A 27,643-nucleotide genomic window follows, 5' to 3' on the forward strand; every position below is an offset into this window, starting at 1 on the left:
TGGAATTATGGAGTAAACAAAAAAGTGTTAAACAAACCAGAATATGTTTTATATTTTAGATTCTTCAAAGTAGCCACCTTTTGCTTTGATGACAGCTTTGCACACTCTTGGTGAGGTGTGTCCAAACTTTTGACTGGTACTGTACATGTTTCTTTTCAAGTGCAATTTGACGGTTAAAGTAGTTACAGACGGACTGGACTATTTCAGGAGACGGGGAGGGAACCAACCGAGGGAGTCGTGAGCCAAGGTGAGATAGATCCAAACCGACTAGAGCTGTTTGACACAGCTGTTACCCATAGAGCTGCTGTGTTAAGACCCAAGTGCCCAAACTAAACATTAGGCTCCGGTGGGAAGCATAGAAATAGAATGATTCCAACATAGAAATAGAATGATTCCAACATAGATTAGAATCATTCTATCTGTTCCAAATCACTGCAGTGGAGATGGAAGACAGAGAGAGAAGTATTGACAATGAAAACAGAATGTTCAAACGGACAGTTGGAGGCATCATCATCCAGGGTGGAGCCCAGATAATAAGTTAATCTATAATGAGTGTTGTCAGCAACAAACATTATGTTTAAAATGTCATCGCGTGAAAGAAAAGTGTGAACACCAACACACAACTAACGTTTTTTGTGTGTATTTTTTTTAAACAACTTAAGTGAGTACAAACACTAGAACCTGGGTACAGCTATCAAATCAAATCAAATCAAATCAAATCAGTGCTTGTGAATCGTGAGGGTGGCCAGCCCATATATGGGCACCAAGTGGGTACATTTAAACAAACCATGTGGTTTTACTGCAAGTAAGTGCTCTAAAATAGGACCCTCATAATAAAAGACCTCCATGTATAGTCTGGTCTACCTCCAACTAAAAGCCCACTCATATGGTTTGGATCCATCCCAGGGGGGAGGCTGGTGGAGGTAGAAATCAGAGGATTACAATGAGCCCGTCCTCCGATTTCTACCTCCACCAGCCTCTCCTGATCTATCCCCTACAGCTTGGTTAGGACTCAACCTCCAGCAGGCATGCTAGTCTAGGACAACACCAGTCGTATCGAAGGCAGGGGTCTCAGTTTAAGGAAATGTTTGTGAGTGCTGGTTTTTATTCCGGCTGTACCCCCTTCCCCTGGTAAGACTGCTAGATTTAGATTAAATATACTAAATACATTTTCTCTCCTGAATTTCTTTCATTTACGCCTGGTAGACGAACACATACAGTAGGCTCAATATTTCAATGTGAACACTTCTCAAACCATTTACTAAACTGTATCGAGGAGGAGACAGGAGCTAAAAACCAGCGCGCACACACACACACACACACAGACACAGACACACACACACACACACAGACACAGACACACACACACACACACACACACACACACACACACACACACACACACACACACACACACACACACACACACACACACACACACACACACACACACACACAGACACACACACAGACACACAGACACACAGACACACAGACAACCTCCAGGAATTTGAGACCCCTGGTTCCTTGCTTTAGGGAACTCCTTATCTTATAAGAAACAATACATTTACATATGTTTTGAAATCAGTATATTAAATATAAACACCTTTTAAAAAAAATAATCTCTTATTGTCTGCAGAGCGTCCATTGAGAGGCTCACACATCATTGCTATCTGAGTGAGGAGTGTCTCTCTCCGTAAAAAACAAAACAAAAGAAGAAAACAGTTCCGGAGCTCCGTTCTCCTAGGTCACAATGCTGCTGTGGAACGTTCCCAATCAGATAGAAACACATCAGGTAGAACAGCCAGCATATTTCTAACTGAGGAGTCCAGTATAGAGGCCCAGCAGCCTCCAGAATGTGACCCAGTTCTAGGTGTCACAGGTGGAGGGACGGTCTGTGGAGGCCAGGGCTGGGGCGAGGCAGGGCATCAGTATGATGGGACTCAGGTCCTTGTCCATGGGGGGGAGGACCAAGGGGAAGGGGGTGTCCTCTAGCATAGTTATCCCCTCCTGGTCCTCTGCCTCCATGTCCTCACACACTGTGGCCCTGTCGCCCATGCCGTTGTGGCCCTGGGGCTGGGTCAGAATGGGACAGAGGAGGAGAGTGTCTTTATCCTGGATGTCCTCCAGGAGGCTACCTCTGCTACTAGAACAATCCATGGCCTCTGCAGAATCACTGGGCAGCATGGGAGACCAGCTCTCATCCACCCTTACACCCTCCTCCTCCTCCTCCTCCTCCTCCTCCTCACAGTCCTCCCTCATCGCCCGGGCGCGGTACGGGGGGATCTCCATCACGGCGTACTTCCTGGCCCAGCCGTTCAGCACCTTCTGACGGACTTCATTACCCAGCTGCCCCGGGTCGGCGCACTTGGACACGGTGGCCGAGAGGTTGGTGTAGAAGGCGTCCGAGAGCGGGAGCTGCGGCGAGGCGGGCAGTGAGTGACACTGGCGCCCCGGGAGCTGCCAGGGGTCCTGCGGCCACTGGCCCGCGGGGGGGGCTCCTCCTCCTCCTCCCCCCAGGTGGGGGGGCTGTGTCTGGGACGAGGAGAAGACGCTGCCCTCGGGGGAGTGGAGGTCGAACATCAGTGAGAACACTGACTTGCTCGGCATGTCGAAGAACTTGATCTTGCCTCCCCGGAGGTCCTCGCGGGCGTTGAAGGGGTTAATTTTGCGCGCCCCTGGCGGCGCCCGGGGGCCGGGGTTGTAGTACGGGTCGTGTACGTTGACTTTTCTGCCGGGCTTGCGGGAGAAGATGTCCGATTGGCTGCGGGACAGCCAGATGTTCCGACGGGGGCGGGGCGACTTTGGAGGGATCTTGTCGTCCTGGAGACCGAGGGAGGGGTTTAACCTCTTGATGCCCTGGAGCTTCTCACCTGGAACTGGAGGAGGGAGGGAGGGAGGGGGGGAGAGAGGTAAAGAGGAACAGTTAATAATTACAACCATAACTACTGTATAGTTGCTGTATGACATTCCCAATATCATGAGTGGATAACAAATCCAACCACCAGGGGGCAGTAGAGGCTAAAATGTGTAGTTCAAGAAAATAACTTTTATTATAATGGTCCCATAATATAGCACTTGCAGTAAAACCACCTAGTTTGTTTGAATGCCCATCCTGTGCCCATATATGGCCTGGCCACCCTCACGATTCACAAGCACTGATTTGATTTGATTTGATATGATTTGATTTGATAGCTGTATCCAGGTTCTAGAGTGTGTACTCACTTAAATTGTAAACAAATAACTTACTTAAATACTTAAAATAAACGGATGACTGTTTATAGAAGTACTTAGTATAGGTAACATTATTACATTACACTTATGCACATAAGCAGGATATTTATTCCACAATATGTAAGCAGACAGGTCTGCAGTTATGTAATAGAAATATCAAAGTGCACAGGGGCTTCAGGAGACACAGATACATAAACTGAGGGAGGGGAGGAGAGGAGAGGGGAGGGGAGGGGACGGGAGGGGAGAGGAGGGGACGGGAGGGGAGGGGAGGGGACGTGAGGGGAGGAGAGGAGAGGGGAGGGGAGGAGAGGGGAGGAGAGGGGACGGGAGGGGAGGAGAGGAGAGGGGAGGGGAGGAGAGGAGAGGGGAGGGGAGGAGAGGGGAGGGGAGGAGAGGAGAGGGGAGGGGAGGGGACGGGAGGGGAGAGGGGAGGGGACGGGAGGGGAGGGGAGGGGACGTGAGGGGAGGAGAGGGGACGGGAGGAGAGGGGAGGTGTCTACGCAGGATGGAAAAAAAAATTATAAAAGAAAAACAAAAAACAAAAGCCCAGCAGCACTCCTCCAGATTAGCTACCGAACCAAATTAGAAATGAAACTGGACCTGAAAAATGCTGGAATGATTTAGAACCTCCAATGGACACATGTGGTTTGCTCATTAGATCTCTCATCAGCCAATGGTTCACCACTATCTCCTTCTACCCAGTTTTGGATCAGGACATTGCAGAACCAAAACGCTCTGTGGTTACATTCATGTAACGAGAGACTGCAAGGCAACTTGAACCGGCAGGCAGACGCTGCGCATCGTAAAAGCAGTGTTTAAGAACCAGGGACAACTGGAGGGGAGAGGGAGGGAGAGAGAGAGAGATAAACAGAGAGAGAGAGAGAGAGAGAGAGAGAGAGAGAGAGAGAGGTAAACAGAGAGAGAGAGAGAGAGAGAGAGAGAGAGAGAGAGAGATGTCCTGGTAGGATACTGGAGCTATTTAGACCAGCCAGATATGCAACACTGAGTGACAGATTACCCCCAGCAGCAGCCCCTGGCACACCGCCCCACTGCTGCCGCTTCCCTGTTCCAGGAAAGTCTTTGGTCTGGCCCGCACTCATTACATGGAAAGTGGTGTCAAATGATGCGGGATAAACCATTGGGAGGGGTGGTGGTGGTGGGTGGGTGTGTGTGTGTGTGTGTGTGGGGGGGGGGGGGGGGGGGGGGGAGACTTGTGTGTGTGGGGGGGGGGGGTTGTCGTGAGGAGAGGGTATAGCAAGTGAGTTTTATTGCCTGTGGCTTAATGGACCACAGACTTGGAGCATCAATGTCACCGGGTGTGAACTTTGTGGGTAGGTGTGTGTGTGTGTGTGTGTGTGTGTGTGTGTGTGTGTGCGCGTGCGTGTTGTTTGAGGCTTTTAACGGGTGGTGGTGATGTTTACTCTGTACTGTTATGTTACAATATTATGTCCGTGGAATTTTTCCTCAGCATTAAAATAGATTCACCAGCCAGTGTTGCCAGATATGACTGACACTTTCCAGCCCAAGCAGAGCCTAAATCCCGCCCAATCTTTCAGAAAGTAACCCAACGTCAAGAGGGCTTTGAGAGGGTTAGAGGCGGCACCTTTCGGGGGGAGGAAGGGCTTCTTGTCCATGTCCAGGCTCAGAGACCGCTCACACTCCTCCGCTTTCAGACGACACAGGATCTCCTCCAGCCTCTTTACCAGGTCAGGGAAGGACGGACGCAGCTTGGGGTCCATCTGGAGAGAGGGGGAGAGGGGGGAGGAGGGAGAGGGTCCAACAAGATCAGATCAGATTGTCTTGTACACTACTAATGTAGGGTACCAGGGGAGGCAGGTCATTGTAATTCATGGATTGGAATGAGGAATGGTATCAATCACACGGCTGACACCATTCCTCATTCCATGCATTACCATTCCATTCCATGCATTACCATTCCTCATTCCATGCATTACCATTCCATACCATGCATTACCATTCCTCATTCCATGCATTACCATTCCATTCCATGCATTACAGTGACCCGGTCCTCCAGCAGAGCTCTACTAATGTAAGTGTTGTACTAACAGCAGTAAATCGTGTCAGCAGTCGGTGTAATGTACATGTGATTTGCATTTCTCTTTCGACCATGTGGTATCTGTACCTAAACCATCATAGAAATGAAAGACAATAATAGAAATGGAGATTTATGTTTTTTCCTAACCCCCCCCCGTACACAAGAGAATACATATCTGGGAAGTGGTTGTGTGCATCAGAGGCTAGAGAGAGAGAGAGAGAGAGAGAGAGAGAGAGAGAGAGAGAGGGAGGGAGAGAGAGAGAGAGAGAGGGAGGGAGAGAGAGAGCGAGAACAACAGAGGGAGAGAGAGAGAGAGGGAGGGAGAGAGAGAACAACAGAGAGAGAGAGAGAGAGAGAGAGAGAGAGAGAGAACAACAGAGAGAGAGGGAGAGAGAGAGAGAGGGAGGGAGGGAGGGAGGGAGAGAGGGAGAGAGAGAACAGAGAGAGAGGGAGGGAGAGAGAGAGGGAGAGAGAGAACAACAGAGAGAGAGAGAGAGAGAGAGAGAGGGAGGGAGAGAGGCAGAGAGAGAGAGAGGGAGAGAGATTGAGAGTGAGAGAGAGAACAACAGAGAGAAAGGGAGAGAGAGTGAGAGAGAGAGAACAACAGAGGGAGAGAGAGAGAGAGAGAGAGAGAGAGAGAGAGAGAGAGACTCACGTTGCAGCAGTTGAAGGCCAGCTGGAGGAAGTCGGGGGGGCAGTCTCCCACCATGTGTTGGAAGGCATGGTAGTCCAGGCCAAAGTTCTACCAGGGGAGGGGGGGGGGAGAGGGAGGGGGGGGGAGAGGGAGGGAGGGAGAGAGAGAGAGAGAGAGAAAAAGAGAAGGGGGGGGGGGTCAGACAGGAAATCCATACTTTGCGATGTCATGTCAAACTATTCCTGGCATCTAAAACGATCCATCGGGAGATCCGACCTCCGGTGAGCCCCCGGTGTCAACGCGACCTCTGAGCCCCGGTGCCAACGCCATGTCCACTTCACCAGATACATTATCAGACGCCTCATGGGATGCAGGACAACTGAGGGGACAGGAGGGGGACGGGAGGGGGACAGGAGGGGGACAGCGGGGAATACTCACTTCAGTGCGGGGAAGGTAGTCGGGGTCGGCCTGTATCCTGGCGATGACCTCACACAGAACGATACCGTAGGAGAACACATCAGCCTGGTCATGGGGTAATACAGAGAGATTAATTATTAAGTATTAATTAAGAATTATAATTAATTAATTATTAATTATAAATTATTAAGTATTAATGATGTGTCCTCTGTCAGGGGAGGCTGGTGGAGGTAGAAATCGGAGGACGGGCTCATTGTAATGCGTGGAACGGAGTGAGGGATGTCGTGTTTGCCATGCATTACAACGAGCCCGTCCTCCGATTTCCGATTCCTGCCTCCACCAGCCTCCACCAGCCTCCACCAGCCTCCACCAGCCTCCACCAGCCCCCTCTAGCTGTGTGTCTCTTCAAAACAAAATACTAAATAGTCTAGGAATTCCCGGAAAGAAAAACAAGCATGTTGTCATATGCCTGGGGGTTGATGGGTATCATCCCTGGCCTGTCCCGTCCTGTGGAAAGGTCAGAGGTCAGGAGACAGGAGATCTTACCTTCTCGTTGTAGGGTTCATCTCTCAGCACCTCCGGGGCCATCCAGTAGGGAGAGCCCACCACGGCTAGCTTCTCAGACCTGCCACACACACACACACACAGCCATGAGAGAGTGTCATAGGCAGGCACTGACTGCCTGTCTGTGTGCAGGCCTTAAGCTTATGCACCTCTGGAGGTGAAAACACATGGAGGCAGACAACACACACACACACACACACACACGATTTTTAGACTGGCTGAAAGCTATGGAAATGAACAGGGGGAGGAGAGTTGAAGTAGAGTTTAAGTGTATACTATGTACTTCGGCTGTCAATCAACACGTCCTGTTTTTCCCTTTTGGAGCACAACATCAAGCCAAAACAAACCCAACGCATGTTCCTTCTCCAACGCATGAAGTCAGAGAGCTGTGTGAGATCATAGCTATTCCTATGCATATAGACATAACGCTAGGCCATGGTGTGTGTGTGTGTGTGAGTGTGTGTGTGTGTGTGTGTGTGAGTGTGAGTGTGTGTGTGTGTGTGTGTGTGTGTGTGTATGAGAGTGTGTGTCTGTGTGTGTGAGTGTGAGTGTGTGTGTGTGAGTGTGTGTGTGTGTGTGTATGTATGTGTGTGTGTGTGTGTGTGTGATAGTGTGTGTGTGTGTGTATGTGTGTGTGTGAGTGTGATAGTGTGTGTGAGAGTGTGTGTGTGAGTGTGTGTGTGTGTGTGTGTGTGAGTGTGAGTGTGTGTGTGTGTGTGTGTGTGTGTGTGTGTGTGTGTATGAGAGTGTGTGTCTGTGTGTGTGAGTGTGAGTGTGTGTATGTGTGTGTGTGTGAGTGTGTGTGTGTGTGTGTATGTATGTGTGTGTGTGTGTGTGTGTGATAGTGTGTGTGTGTGTGTATGTGTGTGTGTGAGTGTGATAGTGTGTGTGTGTGTGTGTGTGTGTGTGTGTGTGTGTGTGTGAGATGTGAGTAGGTCACCGTTGACCAGGCTAATACATGTCATAATGAAGCCATCTGAGACCAACAGTATTATTAGCTCAGAGGTTTATTCATGAACGCGATATTCCAGCCTAGTCCAACGACCCTGACTCTCTGACCACTGGCCTGTGTCTGTCCGTCCTGCGTCGGACGGCCATCCATCCATCCATCCATCCATCCATCCATCCATCCTCCCCTTCCCATACTAGCATAGAGACAGGGGAGGCTAGGGGAGGTAGAAATCAGAGGACGGGCTCATTGTAATGCATGGAATGGAATGAGGTATGAATGGTATGAAACACTCCATTCCTCATTCCATGTATTACAATGACCCGTCCTCTGACCTCAACCTCCCCCGGCCTCCCCTACATAGAGACATTATGCTGGGCTTCACTCTGAAGGAGCTAATCAGGCTTTACTACAGCAGGTTTCATCTTATTAGTTTATTTGTCGGGGTGGGATGGGGTGGGGTGGGGTGAGGTGGGGTGGGATGGGGTGGGATGGGATGGGGGGCTGCACACACATGCTGTAAGTATTGCATCAGATTTAAGCTACGCAGCTAATTTCCATCTGCAGTCCCAGATAACAACAAACGCCTTATGTACACTATTTGGATTCAGGCGTAAGTCTGTTCAACATCTTAGAGTTCTAGTTGAATCTGGAGCATGTTATGGGTGTGTCTCTGTCGTGCTTTCAACATGTTTAAATCTGGAACATCAACCCAGAGAACGCCTTGTTTGTGTAGCGCTTAACCCTGTTTAATAAATAAACCTTTGCTTACTCGTGATTGGGTATCTTCTCGGCGAGGCCAAAGTCCCCGACCACGGCCGTGTAGCTGCTCTCCTCACATTTTATCAGGCAGTTCTGAGGACACAAACACAAACACACCGTCATCATCATCATCTTCATCACTATCTTCATCACTATCCTCATTATCATCACTATCCTCATCATCACAATCCTCATTATCATCACCATCCTCATCATCACTATCCTCATCATCATCATCATCATCATTATTATCCTCGTCTTCCTCATCACTATCCTCCTCCTCCTCATCATCATCATCATCACTATCCTCATCATCATCATCCTCATCATCAACACAATCCTCATTATCATCACTATCATTTATTCCATCACCTGGAATTAATTATTAGCACAATAAAGAATGGATGACACATTCCCAGGGTGACAGTCGTTGTCAGAGGAACCGTGTGACTCATGGTGAATGAGTAATAGTTCCCTGGTGCCACATTCAGCCTCCTGCCTGACAGAACAGCATGATCATCCACAGAGAGGCTCCATTGAAAGTGCAGGGGTAAGCTTAATCTGTGTCCATTAAAAAAAATAAGTCCCATAATGTCCCATACATAACACGTGTCTTGTTATGACCTATGACCCCCAAGAGAGTGGTTTAGGTTTCACCCCTGGCTGGCACGCAGCAAAGGCCAAAGCCTGATGTGGCTCCATTTCAACCCCTGAACACATGAAGCCGCTTTACACAGATTAGCACATCTCATCATTACATCACATCCTCCAGCAAAAAAACAACAGCAGCAGCAACTACAGATTGAGGCAGTTTGACGGGTAAACACTGGAACAGTGTGTTGGTGCGTGGAGAGGCAGGTGGAGAGGCGCGTGGAGAGGCAGGTGTAGAGGCAGGTGGAGAGGCAGATTCCTATCGCTGTTGTCGTCTAGCTGTGACATGGCTAGTCTAGTGTTTATTATCATGGGGTATGCTTGTGGGGTAGACCCAATACTAATCAAGTCCAGCCATATCAGGTCTGCTACGGCCTAGAAAGAAGGCCTACACTACAGGGCCGAACCAAACCATTGGGTGCTGGCTTGGACACCTTCCTCTCCCATTGTCTCTTCCAGGACCGTTCCAGCTACTATGATGGAGGTGTGCACCTGGCTTATGTGCACCTGGTAAAAAAAAAGAGCCACTCTACTCTCACGTCCCAGGGCTCTACTCTGGTCCTGCTGGGACCATATATACAGAAACGTATGCACTCCCTGCAATGTAAGTCGCTTTGGATAAAAGCGTCAGCTAAATGGCGTATATTACTCTCAGCCCAGTAGCCCAGCCCAGCACAGCTCGGCTCGGTTCAGCCCAGTAGTGTGACAGGGGTCTTAGTGACGGTCCCCCTACCTTGGAGGTGAGGTCCCGATGTGACAGGGGTCTTAGTGACGGTCCCCCTACCTTGGAGGTGAGGTCTCGGTGTGACAGGGGTCTTAGTGACGGTCCCCTACCTTGGAGGTGAGGTCTCGGTGTGACAGGGGTCTTAGTGACGGTCCCCCTACCTTGGAGGTGAGGTCTCGGTGTGACAGGGGTCTTAGTGACGGTCCCCTACCTTGGAGGTGAGGTCTCGGTGTGACAGGGGTCTTAGTGACGGTCCCCTACCTTGGAGGTGAGGTCTCGGTGTGACAGGGGTCTTAGTGACGGTCCCCCTACCTTGGAGGTGAGGTCTCGGTGTGACAGGGGTTTTAGTGACGGTCCCCTACCTTGGAGGTGAGGTCTCGGTGTGACAGGGGTTTTAGTGACGGTCCCCTACCTTGGAGGTGAGGTCCCGGTGGAAGATGCCTTTGGAGTGCAGGTAGCCCAGGCCCATGGCGATCTCACAGGCTAGCTTCACCCTGGTGGACCAGCTCAGGTGCTGGTTACTGTCCAACAGCTGCTCCAGGTTTCCCCCGTTGATGTACTGCAGAGGAGGGGGAGGGGGAGGGAGAGGGAGGGAGGGAGGGAGGGGGAGGGGGGAGACAACAACGCTTAGGTTACGTGGTTGGAGGGTTGACGGTCCGACTGTTGGCTGGTGGAGGTCCAACTGAGGCTGGTGGAGGTAGAAATGAGAGGACGTGCTCTTTGTAATGCATGGAATGGAATGAGGAATGGTATCAAGTACGTGTGTGTTTGATATCCTTCCTCATTCCGTTCCATGCATTACAATGAGTCCGTCCTCCCATTTCTACCTCCACCAGCCTCCCCTGGTGTGCATAGATTGTACATGTTGATTTGCTCTCCAGAATATACAGTAGAGGGGAAGATACAAGGGTCACACCAGGAAGGTTGAACTTTACACAAGCATCAGGATCTAGATATGATCCAAGTTACTGTATTATACTTCATCTGTTATCTGCCCTTAGTAATTCAGGTTGAACAGTTTTCAAAGGACTTCAGAAAAAAAAAAATTAACCAAATCAAACAAGAAAGTCGTATTTGAGTAGAAACGTCAATATTACCAGTAAGTAAACATGCTCATGACTTAAGTAACCACATCCTGTTTCTATACAGAGTTCATATAGGGTACTACAGTAGGCCTCACCACTGTAACAGTCTTTCCCATTGGTCACGCATTTACCCCATTCAGGAAGTCAGGCCACAGACCTCAATCGACTGTCTGAGCACTCTAAGCATGGCACCAATCAGATGCCAGCCACACTGACTGACAGGTGACATCATGACCGACAAACTGACTGACTGACTGACTGACTGACTGACTGACTGACTGGCTGACTGCGTACAAGGAAGGGGAAAGCTGAGTGGGAATCCGATAAGAGGTTTTAAAAGTAACCCTCTCTCTCTCTTTACGCTACAGATGAATCAGATGAAACCCTGCCAAGCCTGCATCACACAACCACACAGAACAGCCAGACAATGACATGTACTGCAGAACGTTCAGGCCACACGGCCCCTCGCTACTAAGAACACAACTGAAACCAGAATGACCTGAAGACATACCCTAAAGCTTACAACTGAAACAAAAAAAACCAATACAGGCTCTTTATCCAACTTGGGTAAAACACCTAGACAGGCTGCCAGGATGACAGGCACCATGTCAGTCGGAACTCTAGGTGCTTTACCCAGGTTCTAGAACCGTCGTTGTCATGGCGTTGGCTAACGCACAAACAGATCTGGATGTTTACCAAAGTTCTAGAACTGTTGCTGTCATGGCGTTGGCTGAAGTTCTAGAACTGAAGTTCTAGAACCGTTGCTGTCCTGGCGTTGGCTAACGCACACACAGATCTGGATGTTTACCAAAGTTCTAGAACCGTCGTTGTCATGGCGTTGGCTAATGCACAAACAGATCTGGATGTTTACCAAAGTTCTAGAACCGTCGTTGTCCTGGCATTGGCCGAAGCACAAACAGATCTGGATGTTTACCAAAGTTCTAGAACCGTCGTTGTCATGGCGTTGGCTAACACACAAACAACAGATCTGGATATTTACCTAAGTTCTAGAACCATCGTTGTCATGGCGTTGACTAATGCACAAACAGATCTGGATGTTTACCCAAGTTCTAGAACCGTCGTTGTCATGGCGTTGGCCGAAGGACAAACAACAGATCTGTATAATCCCAGGCAAGCCAAGTGAAACCACTGAGATTAATGAAACGAAGTGAACAAATCAATGACTGAGACGATTAATCTGAGTGTCATCCGCGTAATGAGGCCAGTGGGTGATGAGTGGGCAGGGAGACAGGACAGGCCTGACTGACCTACTTCTGTCTCTGCTGCATCCGATGGCCTGGAGCACTGATCAGGGGAGGCACGCCACAACGTCACTCTGGGACGTGGGAACCCACCACTGGGGAAATCACTAAGGACTCATAAGAGCTCGTAAAATGTTGGGAGAATTATTGTCACTGTGGGGGATCTCTGTGTCGTTCCCGATACCACCCCCAAACTAACTTCTGATATGTCGAAGCTGTAATGTGTGAACTCCCATGCTATCTTACTTCACTTCACTGGAGATCCAGTTTCTCAGATCAGAATCAGATGCGGTCTCAAGATAAGTTAGTCCTTGAGGTCCCATGTGTCTCCTCTGAGCTAGGGAGAAGTGCCTTTAGTCACTGTGCTCCTAGGGCATGGAATGACCTGCAGGGTACACAGAGACTCAATGCCTTAGTTTCACTGGACCATTTCAGAAAGTTGGAACTAGATTCTGCCGATTTCTTGGTGGAGGACTGTTGTTATGAATGATTGTTGTCTATAAAAACTGTATGTAAATGTATTGTCAATGGAATGGATTGTAAATAGTGATGTGTTTAGATGATATATTTTGTTGTTGTTGTTTTTGTTGTTTGTTCTGTAATCAGACAGTAATAAGCCACACTTAAAAAAGAGACCCTGGTCTTGAGGGGCTCTCCCCTGTATAAACAAAGGATAAATAAAATAAATAAATAAAATAACCAAGGCAAAACACTCACTATGGCTTTAATCAACGACTTTAACGTAACGTTAAAGATGCTAGTCAAAAGCTTGAGTGTTCAGTTAGAGCTGAACACTCAGGCCGGTCTCTGAACACTGCTAGGTCTAACCCCCCCCTGTTTACCTTTTCCTGATTAACCTTTCCATGGGATTAGAGTGCAGGATTAAGTCTGGCCGCGTAGGGAAGAGGTCAGTCACTCTTGATTCCTACTTTCCGTCGTCTGGCTTTGTCCAGGAAGTAGCATAATCATGACAACATGCCCAATCAGATAGAGGTGTTGAAGGGAAGCGCTACAAGTAAGCAAGATAGCAAGACACTGTGTGTGTGTGTGTGTGTGTGTGTGTGTATGTGTGTGTGTGTGTATGAGTGAATGTGTGCATATGAGTGAGTGAGCATCTATGTGCGTGAGTGTGTGTGTGTGTGTGTGTGTGTGTGTGTGTGTATGTGAGTGATTGCGTGTATGCATGAGTGAGTGTGTGCGTATGAGTGAGTGTGTGCATGAGTGCAAGTGTGTGCGACTGTGAGTGTGCAACTGTGCATGCTTGCGTGCAAGGCTCTAAAGCACTGAAGCCCCCCCCCCCCGGTGCTATCCTTGGTAAGACTCTCTCTGACCCCCCTCAGTCTGGCGTCCTCCCCCCCTGCAGACGGACCATTCCTAACACAATCCCAGACACAGGAGAGGATTACCACGACTTTGCCGGCAAATTCCTCTGTAGCCCCCCCCCGCATCTGTCGTCTGCCCGCCGAGCCAACACTAGGAGTACCACAGCGCTAGGAACCCTCTACTTCTCAAGCCCTGACAAATCCTTCTGCTAGTCCCACTGTTTGGACACGCTCCGAGCCCCCGACACCGTTGGCTGAGCGAGGGGCTCTCGGCTGATTGGAGGAGAAGGTGAGCCAGGGTCGAGAGTTGATTGGCTGACATTAGGCTCCTGTTTGAGGCTCTGAAGCCAGGTCACCTCACCCCGATGACATCATATGTATTGTGTCCCTGGCACATGGACCTACGGAAGTCGATCAGAGAGCAGGGTTAGTGGATAAAGCCAGTTCACCCTCAACCCCCACAGACAACGGAAAGCCCTTTAAATCCAATCCATTGTGATTACCTTTATCAGTGGAGGTAAGAAATCGGAGGACGGTGCTCATTGTAACGCATGGAATGGAATGAGAAATTGCACGTTTGACACCATTCCTCATTCCATTCCATTCCATGCATTACAATGAGTCCCGTCCTCCGATTTCTTACCTCCACCAGCCTCCCCGGCAGTGAATGCAAGAGGAGAATGAGAGGGAAGGACCCAGCCAAAGTCACGCTGATGATGGACAGACTTACTAGTGACACACAGACAGAGCTATTCTTAGAAGATGACCATCTGATGATATGACTCAAAATCACATGTTTATGACTGAAGTAAGGAACAGTTCCCAAATGAAAGGAGAAAATAGCCCAGGAGATTGTCTTCTTTGGCCGCCGCAAGCAGCTTCACATAATAATCTAATCTCCCCCATGGGTCGTGGATTAGTCCAGATTATAATAGTCCTAATGCGTCTTTCCGTAACGTGCATCAGGCAGTGGGAAAGCAGAGCATGGGGAAATGGACAAGACAAAGAGATTTAGTTTAGACAGAGAGGACGCATGTCAAAAGTCTAGCCTGGCTTTCTCTCTTCTAATTTCCTTTCCTTTCTCTGTTTCTTTCTCCTCTCCTCTCCTCTCCTCTCCTCTCCTCTCCTCTCCTCTCCTCTCCTCTCCTCTCCTCTCCCCTCATGAACTGATGTAGAAAGAACCGGTGAAAGGACAAGTGACAGCAGAGTCTCAGTATGGATACATTCTCCATATCTCTTTCACCTATCCTAATGGGCCTACACTGTCAGCTCAGTGCAGCAGAATGAGAGGAGACAGGGAGGGGAGGAGGCCACTGCAGCCAGACTGGGGGCCAGGAGCCAGGAGCCAGGCCAGGAGCCTTTGACCGCACAGTAACCCGACTCCTCATTTCCTAGGGGACTCCCTGCTACTCCCTGCTCCCGTGGGCCATCCAGTAGCGAAGGTCAGGGTCTAGCGTAAGCAGTGCAGGCTCTGTTGACGCAACAGCAGGATAATAAACCACTACAGTTTCCTCACTACTGTTGATAATCTGCGGCTCGGAGTTGACACACAAGACAGTTGGATTTGTATCTCACTGTAAGAAAGGGGATGGGGGTGTGTGTGTGAGGGTGTGTGTGTGTGTGAGAGAGAGAAAGAGTGTGTGTGTGTTTGTCAGTGTGTGTGTGTGTGTGAGAGAGAGAAAGAGAATGTGTGTGTATGAGTGAGTGCGTGTGTGAGAGAAAGAGAGAGTGAGTGAGTGAGTGTGTGTGTGTGTGTGGGTGTGAGAGAGATAGTGTGCGTACGTGTGTGTATGTGAGTGTGTGTGTGTGTGTGTGAGAGGTACGTGTGTGTGTGTGTGTGTGTCAGCCACTTCTCCTTCTCCCTCCATCTCAACAGATAAACAAGCTCAACTTCCTTTTCTGCCACCATTCACAAAGCTCAACAGCTCCTCTCTAAAAGCTCTGCTCAGGAACGTGGTTCTTCTCACCCAACCAACACTGACGCTAATCAGTAGCACAAGGTTATCTATCTGCATCACGCCACAAGCATGCACAGCCCAGCCCAGCCCAGCCCAGCCCAGCCCAGCCCAGCCCAGCCCAGCCCAGCCCAGCCCAGCCCGGCACAGCACGGCACAGCACAGCACAGCACAGCACAGCACACGGTGATTCAGTCACACACAGAGAGAGGTCAAAAATAAGTCAAGCATGAATACATGCCACATACACCTGATAGATGTCTTCCTTTAGGCCTCTGGTTGAACACCAAGACTGCTTTGTACCCTCACTCCTGACTCCTGACTGTGTGTGTGTGTGTGTGTGTGTGTGTGTGTGTGTGTGTGTGTGTGTGTGTGTGTGTGCGTGTGTGTGTGTTCGTGCCAGGGAACACAGTGTTCTTTCTTTTTCAATTACAGGTTGAAGTCCTGCTAGGTGACGTATTGCTCACCCGAGAAAACCCCTTAATGAATAGTTGTTTAGGCGTCTGTCTGTGCCTACACACACACGCGGTGGGTCACGCAAACACACACACGGCCAGGTGCACCCACGCACCCACACACAAACGCACACCTACACACAAACTCTCTCTCCCCTTTTCATTATTCTCACACACACACACACACACACACACACACACACACACACACACACACACACACACACTCCCAGAGGTAAACAGTGATCCCTCTCTTACCTCTGTCAGAGCATGAAGCTGGCCCTCCTGAACACACACTCCCATGAACCTGGAGGAACGACAGACAGACAAAAAAAACTGGTCAGTAAATGACAGCATTGAAGAGACAGGGACAATGTGGTGTGTGTGTGTGTGTGTGTCATCTTCAGCTGGGCATCTCTCACTGACACACGGCAAGTCATTTCTACTGACAAGTCAGATATTGTACTGCTAAACGATGGGGGTGTAAAATGTGAGATTTGAGTCGGCCGTCTGCAAACTGCGAAAAAGCCTTCATGCAGCCTGAGGCTAGCACGTTCCTCTCAGGGGGAAAATGACAATGCAGGTTACCTGGAAAGGAAATGGTTAAAATATTTCCACAGTGGTGGGCAAGACCCAACAAGGAGTGCAAACAAGAATGTCATTTTCAGGAAGGAGGGAAAAACAAGAACCTGCATTCCACTGCTTGCACATTTCAACAAGCCAGCAGCAGAAAGCCCCAAGTCAAAGTCGTTTTTCTACATGACACCCATTAGCTGTATCAATATCCTTCTCTCTCACGCACACACACACTGTCTCTCACTCTCTCTCTCTCTCTCTCACACACACACACACACTGTCTCTCACTCTCTCTCTCTCTGTCTCTCACACACACAGTCTTTCTCACTCTCTCTCTCTCTCTCTCTCTCTCTCTCACACACACACACACACACACTCCCTCTCTCTCTTTCTCTCTCACACACACACACAGTGTCTTTCTCACTCACACACACACACACACAAGCTAGTGTTGTTGGAGCATTCACGGTAGTTATGGCCCCAATAAACATGAGACTCAACTTTGAGGGTCCTCATAGGATTTCCCTAAACAAAGACCCCCTCAGAATGCCCTTCAAAGCCCCCCCACCCCCCACCCCCCACCGCCGTAGAAGTAACTGCAACAAAGATGTGATTGTAGCGCACAGACCCAGTCTCACTCCCCAACCCACCAGCTATGGTAGAATGTGTGGTTTGTAGAGTATTAGAATAAATCAAGCTGTGGTATGAGAATCACAGATATGGAATAACTTGGAGGACGGCACGATAAATCATTCAAAGCCGTGATGAAGTCATCCGAGGATAGGGGTCGACCACTACTTAGCGGTTAGTAATGGATTAGAAACCGCTCAAATTTAATTGTCCATAAAAAAACATAAAAGTAGATAATAGAATGACGTAACGGGAAAGGGTTTCATCCCGTTCCCATCATAAGACATCGAGTTCAACGGGGTCAAAATAATCACATTTTAATGTTCCCCCAGCTCAATGATTGATTGCGTCTGTGATGTTATGTGTCTGACTGGATACTTTTTGTGTAGAAGAACGTGGAAAAAAAAACACATGCACAGTACCAGTCAAAAGTTTGGACACACCTTGCCAAGAGTGTGCAAAGCTGTCATCAAAGCAAAAGGTGGCTACTTTGAAGAATCTAAAATATAAAACATATTCTGGTTTGTTTAACACTTTTTTGTTTACTACGGTACATAATTCCATATGTGTTCCTTCATAGTTTTGATGTCTTCAATATTAATTTACAATGTAGAAAATAATAAAAATAAAGAAAAACCATTGAATGAGAAGGTGTCCAAACTTTTGACTGGTACTGTATGTGAACACCCTGACGAACGTCTGTTGACAAAACATTAGTATCTTCCCACAAACATGTGAACTAGCAAGTAGCAAGAGTGTGTGTTTTCTAATGTCCCATTTACCAGCCCGCAACACGCCAGGAAAACAAACTAACTAACTAACTAACTCACTAACTCACTAACTCACTAACAGCCTTGGCAGCTAAGAAACTAGGAGGTAGAAAGTGAAAGGGGTAGTGTTCCTCCCAGGGTAAAGGCGAGGCTTAGATCTACATGTCAACGGAATCCAAACCCTGGGGTGGCGTTTCAGATTAATCCATTGTTAATAGGTTTGTGACCTGCTTTCACTGGAACACAGGAGATCGAGGTCACAATCAGACGAGTGATTCCATTACGAAGGAGGAGAGGGACGAGGAGGAGGAGGAGGAGGAGGAGGAAGAGGAGAAGGAAAAGGAGGAGGAGGTTAATGTAATGTTAAGTGAAGGCTACAGCTCTCCCAGACTCCTTGAAAGATTAAAGAAGGGGGGAACAAACAGCGAAGATATTCCGTCACTTTCTGGAAATAAAGAGGATTACAAAGCAGTCGGTCGGTGAGGCAAACTCCTGACGCAGAAAATAAGATGTTATATGAATATTAGGGCATTAGTGTTGCTCACAAGAAGACCTTTGTAGGTCTGCGTTAAATTTAAATCAATAATAGGCTTACAAATATCCATTTAAGATTAGGTTAATGAAAAAAGATGTGGTTATTCAATAATCCTACAATATAATCAATTCTTTAATATCATTAGTGGAATGTTCTCATACTGTACAGGCCTAGATAGGGGTGGGCCCAGTCTTTCAAAACCTTTAATCTAGATCAGAATGATCCAGATTCTTTTTTGCTATCCAGGATCAGATCTAACTAGCATACTTTGAGCAGTATAGGAGAAATCAGCCGGCTCGATCTGATCCTGGATAGCAAAAATGAAGCCGGGTCATTCTAATCCAGATTAAACGTTTTGAAACACTGGTCCCTGGACACAGATTAACCCTGCTCTTGGACTAGAGAGCCCTTTTGATGGAGAACACATCTATTGCTCCATGCTCTTTAGTCCAGGGCTAGGCTGGGTTGGGACAGTTGGCCTGAAGCAGCCCATAATACTACCCGGTAACACAGCGTCATGGTAACGGTGACATACTTGAGGATGTTGGGATGGGACAGCCGGTTCATCAGCTGGACCTCCCTCAGCATGTTGGCTCTGTTGCTGCTCAGCTTGTTCATCTTCAGAGCCATCACCTGGTCTGACGCTCGGTGGCGCACCTGGAGACACACAACAACACAACCATGCCGTCAGTCAGGCTACGCCTGAACACTACGCCTGAACACTACTGGGAACACACAGGTAACACACCTGGTCAGAGGCTCTGTGGCGCACCTGAAATGATACAAAACAACTGTTGGCTACATGAGTAGCTCTAGAAATGCACAGGTACAGGTATGCAGCAAGACATGTACAGGGAGAGGTAGAGGTAGAGGTAGAGGTAGAGGTACAGGTAGCCATATACTAAGACATTGTGCATTGGGGACATACAGTACCAGTCAAAAGTTTGGACACACCTTCTCATTCAATGGTTTTTCTTTTTTTTTTTAAATTATTTTCTACATTGTAGATTAATATTGAAGACATCAAAACTATGAAGGAACACATATGGAATTATGTAGTAAACAAAAAAAGTGTTAAACAAACCAGAATATGTTGTATATTTTATATTCTTCAAAGTAGCCACCTTTTGCTTTGATGACAGCTTTGCACACTCTTGGCAAGTTTGTGTCCAAACGTTTGACTGGGTACTGTATCACACAGCTATTGGTGAAGGAAACCACAGTTTTTTTGGTACCTATATCCCCTTGGTTATGAGGAAGTCGCTTTGTTATTCAGCAGCAAAAACCCCAAGCAGACAAATATTTTAAAAAGTGACTCCGTGGCAACAAGAGCCAGAACAATAGAAAGTAAATACTTCTGCTTCACAGCGTGTTAAAGGAGGTCAGTCTGCTGCAGCAGGCTGCCATGCGGGGTTCCATGCAGTGTCAACGCAGCGGTGATGCCTACTGCTGCAGATGAGATCAAGGATGAGTAGTCGACAGTCATCCAGCGGCACTGGTGTGTTGCAACACTAGATCTGGGTCAAATCCATCTGTCGGGATCTGTGCTTGATTTAGCTTGCCTGGTACAAAACAAACCGATGGTACAGTCCTTTAATTAAAGTATAGGCCTGGGCCGGCTGTACCGCAAATGGGCTACTTTCAAGAGGATTATATTTGGCCTAGGTCTGTGCAGCAGCAGCAGCATCAGCAGCCCTCACTTGAGAGAATACGGAACACAGGCGGAAAAAAAAAAAGAACGCCCTCTCTGGCTAAGAAACCACACAGAGAACAGGAACATCTACGACCTCACAGAACGACCACGGTGACCATGTTCCTCTTGATGCAAGTGAGAGGCTAAAACACCCCCCCCCAAAAAAAACATGAATGCTTAAGTCTGATAAGCCACAACAAACAACATGACATGTCTGCCTCAAACCCTGACAGGACGGGCCCCCGTTATGGCTCATTTTGATATTGCGTTCTCAGAAGGAGAACATACATAGCTACAGGAAGAGAGATGCGTCCGGGTGAGAACGTATCTAGCGCTGCTGCTTCTCACTTCCTCTAGCTGTAGATGTGGATGTATTGAAACCAAAACAACAGGGACTGAGATGAGATGACAGTTGACTGGCTGGGGCTCTCTGTGTGTCTCTCTCTCTCTGTGTCTCTCTCTCTCTGTGTCTCTCTCTCTCTGTGTCTCTCTCTCTCTGTGTCTCTCTCTGTGTGTCTCTCTCTGTGTGTCTCTCTCTCTGTGTCTCTCTGTGTCTCTCTCTCTCTGTGTCTCCCTGTGTCTCTCTCTCTCTGTGTCTCTCTCTCTCTCTCTCTGTGTCTCTCTCTCTGTGTCTCTCTCTCTGTGTGTCTCTCTGTGTCTCTCTCTCTGTGTCTCCCTGTGTGTCTCTCTCTGTGTCTCTCTCTGTGTCTCTCTCTCTGTGTGTCTCCCTATGTCTCTCTCTCTGTGTCTCTCTGTGTCTCTCTCTCTCTCTGTGTCTCTCTGTGTCTGTGTCTCTCTCTCTCTCTGTGTGTCTCTCTCTCTGTGTCTCTCTGTGTCTCTCTCTCTGTCTCTCTCTCTGTGTGTCTCCCTGTGTCTCTCTCTGTGTCTCTCTCTCTGTGTCTCTCTCTCTGTGTGTCTCCCTGTGTCTCTCTCTCTGTGTCTCTCTCTGTGTCTCTCTCTCTCTCTGTGTCTCTCTCTGTGTCTCTCTCTCTCTCTGTGTCTCTCTGTGTCTGTGTCTCTCTCTCTCTCTGTGTCTCTCTCTCTGTGTCTCTCTCTCTCTCTGTGTCTCTCTCTCTCTCTCTGTGTCTCTCTCTCTCTCTCTGTGTCTCTCCCACATAGTTGCTGAAACAGGGCTGGAAAGGACAATGTGAAAGGAAGACACCCGGGCCAGGACAGTAAGGTTCGGGTCGGATTGGATTGGATCGACCCTGTTGTGTGTAAAGCTCCTCTGTCTTCCCGTGCCTGGTGTAAAGACCTCCAGGTGTGAGGTCAGTCTACTGAGTGAAAGGCAGGGGAGGCTGGTGGAGGTAGAAATCGGAGGACGGGCTCATTGTAATGCATGGAATGGAATAAGGAATGGCATCAAGCCTGTGCGTCTGATACCATTCCTCATTCCATTCCATACCATTCCTCATTCCATTCCATACCTTTCCTCATTCCATGCATTACAACGAGCCTCCGATTCCTCCCTCCACCAGCCTCCACTGGTGTAAAAGTAACATCAAAACAGGCGACCAACAGTTTTGCATCCATGTAGCACTTCACACGTGATGTTAAAACGCCCTGTAGCCTAATTCTCTCAGGTAGATACGAGTTCATCGGCCACCCCAGAGAGCAGAGAGGCGAGGGGGTGTGTGACACTGAAGGGGGCCGTAGTTATCAGACGTGTCCAGCGTTCCGGCACAACTCAGCTCTGGCGTTCTACATGTCATGATGTGTCTTCTTCTTCAGCTGCTCTTGGGGTTCTTGTCCAATGGCAGGGAGGGAGGGAAGGAGGGAGGGAGGGAGGGGCCGGTCTTTCCTGTGTGAGTGAAGTACAACCAGATGGTCTCCTTAGACCACTTCCCCCCCCCTCCCCTCCCCTCACCCCGCTCTCCCCACCTCCCCTACCCCTCCCTCCCCTCTCTCCCCACCAAGAGAGAGAGCAGCCTGTCACAAACAAAAGCCCATACGCTGCCCCAGTAAGGCGCTTCACCTCCAATCTGTCTCTGCCACCACCTCTCCTCTATACTGTACCTAGCAACCGACACACAAAGCTGACTGTTCAATTCAATTCCGATCTTTATACAGATACAAGCAGATAGCAAATAGATAGCACTACTAAATTGAGTTATCACCATCAGTTGAACCATCAAGCCAACTGCCTCAGTGCTGCATCTCACAGTAGCAAAGGTTAGAAACATCGCCACCATTTTATGGCCATCATGTTTAATGGCACTGATTTACGATAAAGAAATATCAACTTCTGGTGAAAAGTTCACGCAAGCTGGGGAGAGTTTTTATTGACGCCATCAGCAAGGGGATTGCCTGCAAGCCAGCAATGCCTGAAAGTCCTCTGGAGGTTGGGGATCCCCGAGATAGACCAGCCTACATGGCGTAATGACTTCCCCCTTCAAACTGGGGCATGAGCCCACTTAACCACCATCCAGCCCATCCCCCCACTAAGTCAGAGCTGGGGATTGTGTATTAACCCCTTGAATCCCACGGGTGGGCAGCTACTGGATACAGTCCCCACCGTACATCACTGTGGCCATTCTGGAAGCCAAAGCACTGCAGACATTCTGTACTGTGCATGGTTCTAGAACTAGAACAACACATCGTGCTCTCTCTGCTCTGGAACTGAGGATGTTACTGTTCTGTTAGGTGCACCTAGAGTGTCTGGAGTTATGCTCCAGAACATTCCATCTGTACTGTAGTCCATGCCCTGTGGGCAGACATGAGATAGAGTGTATTTAGATAGTGTATTTTAAGGCTGCAGGACACAGACAAAGTGTCAAAGCAGAGAATAGGACCTGAATACGATAACCAAAAATTAAACAAATCTTGTATCCATGAGTTTTTGTTTGTTTGATTGACCAACATTGGCCTTTTTTTCTTGAGTGTCAAAGAAAGGCCACAATTGCAGCAATATGGATATTGGACATATTGCGACATCGATAGTTAAAAACATACTTCGTGAAGGCCTAGCCCTAGCTAAACATTAGCTTGTATTCAAACGACCTAACTGCATTGAAAGTTAACGTGCCTGACCATCCATGTGCCCAGACTATGGAGGAAACGGTATATAGGTTACAACAAAACCCATAGATGTGAACTCCACTTAACCTCAAAATGTCGGTGAGGGACTTTCACACATCTCAGCAGTCATTTCTGTCCCCAGTACCAACAAACACATCAGACCGAGTGAGAGTAACTGACTGTACAGAACTCAGAGAGCCATTATGAGTAGTAGCCTGTACAGAAGAAGCTCTTTCAGAGCTAGACCTGAGACACTGAAATAGAAGGGCTTGTTCGCACGAAGGCTACAGTGCCAAGCTGGCCTGTGTCGATTCGGGTGGATGAGAGAATTGATCGACGTACTGCAAGCAATGATGAAAGGGAAAGCCACATGATGTGCTCCCAGGGCCTGTTTGACCTCTTGTGTATAGTGTGTGTATGTGTGTGTGTGTGTGTGTGTGTGTGTGTGTGTGTGTGTGTGACATCCCGCTCCATCAGTGGCAGGCTATGGTACTCCTGGGTGTTGTGGGGGGAGGAGGGGGTTTCCAATGTGGAACTCTACATTCAGTTCAGTTTCAACTGTGGACTGCGCCACTAGGTTGGGTTTAACAATATGGACCATTGTTTTAGAGTTTTCCAATTCCATAACCAACTATTGCAGAGTAGACCACACCATAGGCCTACAGTACATCTGGTCATATCTTACAGAGCAGGCTAGACGACATTAGATCTTGACAGGGACCTAGGCTGTATGCCATCTAACCTGAGATCACCACCTTCACTCCAATACAACCTGGAACTCTTCCATTTAGATTTGGTAGACGCTAAGTGGGATCCTTGGGACAGCCCGACCCTAAACCCTAACCGTTTTAAAGCTCAACTTCAACGGGGTGACGTCAGAGTCGGGCCGTCGCAGGCATCCCACTTAGCGCTTCCCATTTCGTCTCTCGGCCGCTCAACCGCCGGCGTCTCACCTTGTAGACCTCGGAGAAGAAGCCGGAGCCGATCCACTCGCAGGTGAAGTCATCGAGGCGCGTCAGGCAGGAGAAGGCACTGATGAGGGCGCGGTAGGAGGAGGGGCGGCACACCCTGCCCATGTGAGAGGGCGCCATCGTCTCCCCGCCGCCGTCGCGGTCCTCCAGGCGCTCGGGCCTCGTGGGGAAGCCTGCGATGGAGTTGCGCTTGTTCATCCTGTCCATAGTACCTTCGTCTTCCTCGTCTTCTTCACAACAGAGAACTATGTGGGGGACTTGTCCTCGACGACGAGGCTTTCACATTTTCGACAACTGCTTGGCAACTCTTTGCAGACCTAGGGAGAATTGAAATATGGGACATTCAGCGTTACGAAAACTCAACGGTGTGTGTGTGTGTGTGTGTGTGTGTGACTGCGTTCAAAGCTGCGTGCAAAGCTCTCAAGCACTGCAACCCCCCATTACTATCACTGGTAAGACTCAATCTACCCCGTGTGTGTTTGTGTGCGTGTGTGTATGCGTGCACACATCTGTACTAATCTAAGCTCCATACCATTAAAACAGAGCATGGTTGTGTTTTCATGCGAAGTCTAACGAGGCTAATCTATTTATCACATTCCTGTGACATCGGCCCAGTATCCCATTTACTTTCAACTCCTTTTTTTCCAACAACTAACACCAGAACCTCATCGCCCGACAGGGTCGATCCACTTAACACATTGAAACGGGGCCGGCTCGCCTCTCTCCCTTCTCTGACAAGCCCAGAAATAATGGCTCTAATAGGGATTGATGGTCTAATTATATGAGATTAACCGAGATTAAGACCGAGAGCCAAAACAAAACCAGAGCGATGAGGGAGACGGACAAAAGAAGAGGAACAGAACCCCCCCCCCCCCACACCGCTCCCGAGTCGCTTCGCCAGAGGACCTCGACATGATCACAGAGGATCCAACGGTCCTTTGATCTAAATGATGACTGAGTGGGGAGGAGGATGACCTTACACATAGCTGCACTGGTGCTTTGAAGCTTCCCATAGCTGCACTGGTGCTTTGAAGCTTCCCATAGCTGCACTGGTGCTTTGAAGCTTCCCATAGCTGCACTGGTGCTTTGAAGCTTCCCATAGCTGCACTGGTGCTTTGAAGCTTCCCGGACTGGTGGTTAGCCTACTAAACCATGACAATTAAGCCTGGGCCTATAGCTGAATGTTGCGTTCACTAAGGACTATCACAGACAGACACTGGCACTACGGTGTATTACATCACAGGCCTGTTCCAGATTTATTGGACAACTTCAGGGATCTTTCTGCTGCTCCAGCTCAGCTGCATCCTTAAAAGGATTGTTCATCCCCCCCCCCCCCCTCCACTGAAGGCTTCTTCTTTGCCATTTTGCAATTGTATTCCAGCGATCTCAAAACTCCCTCCGCCAAAAGAATGTTGAAGTTGCTATTTTGAGTAACTTGGCTTTTTTTTTTCACGAGCAGAGCAGACGGGAGTTATTTCATTTCAATCGCTGCCCGGTGCCCGGCGTCCGCCCAACAACCGCTCAGCAATAACATGATACATTTCCCTTCTTTCATGGCAGAAGCACAACACAAAGCAGAAAACGGATGTCGTATCAACACTCCCACAGCAGGTTCTCATAAGGAGGCCTAGGCCACTGTACACAGGGCAACTGGACGGATTTCTCCAGTCTAAACACTAACATCCAACACTCAGCTACAACAGTGCATGTCTGTGCCATGAGGAAACTACTAGGTCTTGTGTATGCACTCTTTGGAAGATTGTAAACACACAACCCAAAGGGAGAGCTTTTTGCATGGAAAAGTGGAGGAATTTTGACAGCGAAATTGGGTTTGTGAAGTGTAGTCTCGTCCTGCTATTAAAAACCAGATGGGACATGCCCCCACAAGCCTCAGGCAACGTCTTTTAGCACCCACTTATATCCAGCTGTGTACAACGAGTAATGATTATAATAAAATATGTTCAGTATAAATCACCTTCAGGACAGCTGTCTGGGTCTGGGGAGCTGCTATGAGAATACTCCTCCAGACGAGCTGGGAGGATGCGATGGGAGAGAGTGAGTGTGGATTTTTTTTTTTTTTTTAAATCTTTATTTTTAATGGGTTAGTCTCACTGAGATTAACTATCTATTTTACAAGAGAGACCTGGCCAAAATGGATGTGGGGGTTACAGTAAGTGTGTGTGTGTGTGTGTGTGTGTGTGTGTGTGTGTGTGTGTGTGTGTGTGTGTGTGTGTGTGTGTGTGTGTGTTCCTCTATGCATCATCTCAATACCCACTCCTTCCCCGCCACAGACACACACCTCTAAAACACAAATGTTCAGTCTTCCTTGCCGGGCCAAACTAATATTCCCTGGTACAAAGGTGAATGCATTTTATCCATTAACCACAATAGTTCAGCAGGGCACTGAAATGAAACCGTTTATCATACAATCAAACCGTTGCATGATGCGGGCTGGGTTACAACAGAAACTCCTTCTGTTGGGAAATGATTAACAGATACCATTCACCAAATGGGGAAGGTTTTTCTAAATGACACTATCAGACAACAGTCTCTGCCAACATGAGGATATCAGGGAATCAGCATACCTTACATTCCTGAGACTTCAAATAATGACCAAGTCTAGAGCACCGACACTGGCCCTATCTCTAGATTAGGTATCACCAACCTTTAAGCAAGTCCTATAATATCCAAAGTCTAAAAACATGTTGAATAAGATGTATGCAGTTAAATACAATTCTAAAAAGATAAGGCTAAAAATCCATCCTCGTTGAAGAGCAACATTTCTTATCGCAGAATATAATCTGTCAACTGTTTTGCCCTGCAAAGTAAAGTTCAACTTCTTACCTGGGCATTTGTCATGAAGATAATGAGGTGATTTGTCTCTTCAACAATAACTGCGATAACAAGCTAAACTCGGGTCGACATCTTTCTCTCAGCTTTCCTGCGATAGATAGTATCCTCCTGGGAAGCAGTTAGTTGTCAACAAGACATAAAGCCAGCTAGCGTGTTAGCTAGCAAGCTACCAACAAACGAGAAGTTAGAAAAATAACGTTTTGAAGTATGCCTCTACACGCGAAACACAACCCCGACATGCATGTTCTGTGGCATGAGTATCCCTGACGGAAAGAGACTATTGTCGTCCGTCGCAGAGGGAGAATTGAACCGTTTTGACAGTTCCAGTCGGTCGCTCCTCGGCTGCCTGCTCCCTCCACACTCCCACTGAACCGCCCTCCCCCACATGGAATCTCATCTGTCATCGGCCCCGCTTGTGGGATTGACAGCTGAAGCCGCCACTCAGCGACGAGGAGGAGCCACGGCGCACCGTCCCGCTGTTTGTTTTTGTTTACGTTAGCCTACACGATATTGAAGATGAATGGATG

At 48.4% G+C, this 27,643-nt stretch overlaps 1 protein-coding gene across 1 annotated transcript; it reads right to left on the reverse strand.

Annotated features, from left to right (window-relative positions):
• Nucleotides 1-984: 984 nt before the first annotated feature.
• On the reverse strand, nucleotides 985-27,464 carry tesk2 (testis associated actin remodelling kinase 2). The gene is made up of 11 exons (XM_083689661.1): nucleotides 27,108-27,464; nucleotides 24,246-24,580; nucleotides 19,117-19,238; nucleotides 16,329-16,377; nucleotides 10,404-10,550; nucleotides 8,627-8,709; nucleotides 6,888-6,966; nucleotides 6,363-6,446; nucleotides 5,946-6,032; nucleotides 4,838-4,973; nucleotides 985-2,879 (listed from the first exon to the last, which is right to left on the reverse strand). The coding sequence occupies exons 2-11, from the start codon at nucleotides 24,468-24,470 to the stop codon at nucleotides 1,870-1,872; spliced, it is 2,022 nt and encodes a 673-aa protein (XP_083545787.1). The 5' UTR covers nucleotides 24,471-24,580; nucleotides 27,108-27,464; the 3' UTR covers nucleotides 985-1,869.
• Nucleotides 27,465-27,643: the final 179 nt, after the last annotated feature.

This window comes from Argentina silus (assembly GCF_951799395.1).
Source record: "Argentina silus genome assembly, chromosome: 18".
Classification (NCBI taxonomy): domain Eukaryota; kingdom Metazoa; phylum Chordata; class Actinopteri; order Argentiniformes; family Argentinidae; genus Argentina; species Argentina silus.

What these genes read in the sequence shown, in the direction of transcription:
- tesk2 (XM_083689661.1), bottom strand. Translation starts at nt 24,470, where the DNA reads ATGGACAGGATGAACAAGCGCAACTCCATCGCAGGCTTCCCCACGAGG. An exon ending in ACTACCTTCCCCGCACTGAA is followed by an intron (nt 6,033 to 6,362) that starts GTGAGTATTCCC and finishes CTCCCCTGGTAG; the next exon opens with AACTTTGGCCTGGACTACCA. An exon ending in GCCCTTCCTCCCCCCGAAAG is followed by an intron (nt 2,880 to 4,837) that starts GTGCCGCCTCTA and finishes TCCCTCCTCCAG; the next exon opens with TTCCAGGTGAGAAGCTCCAG.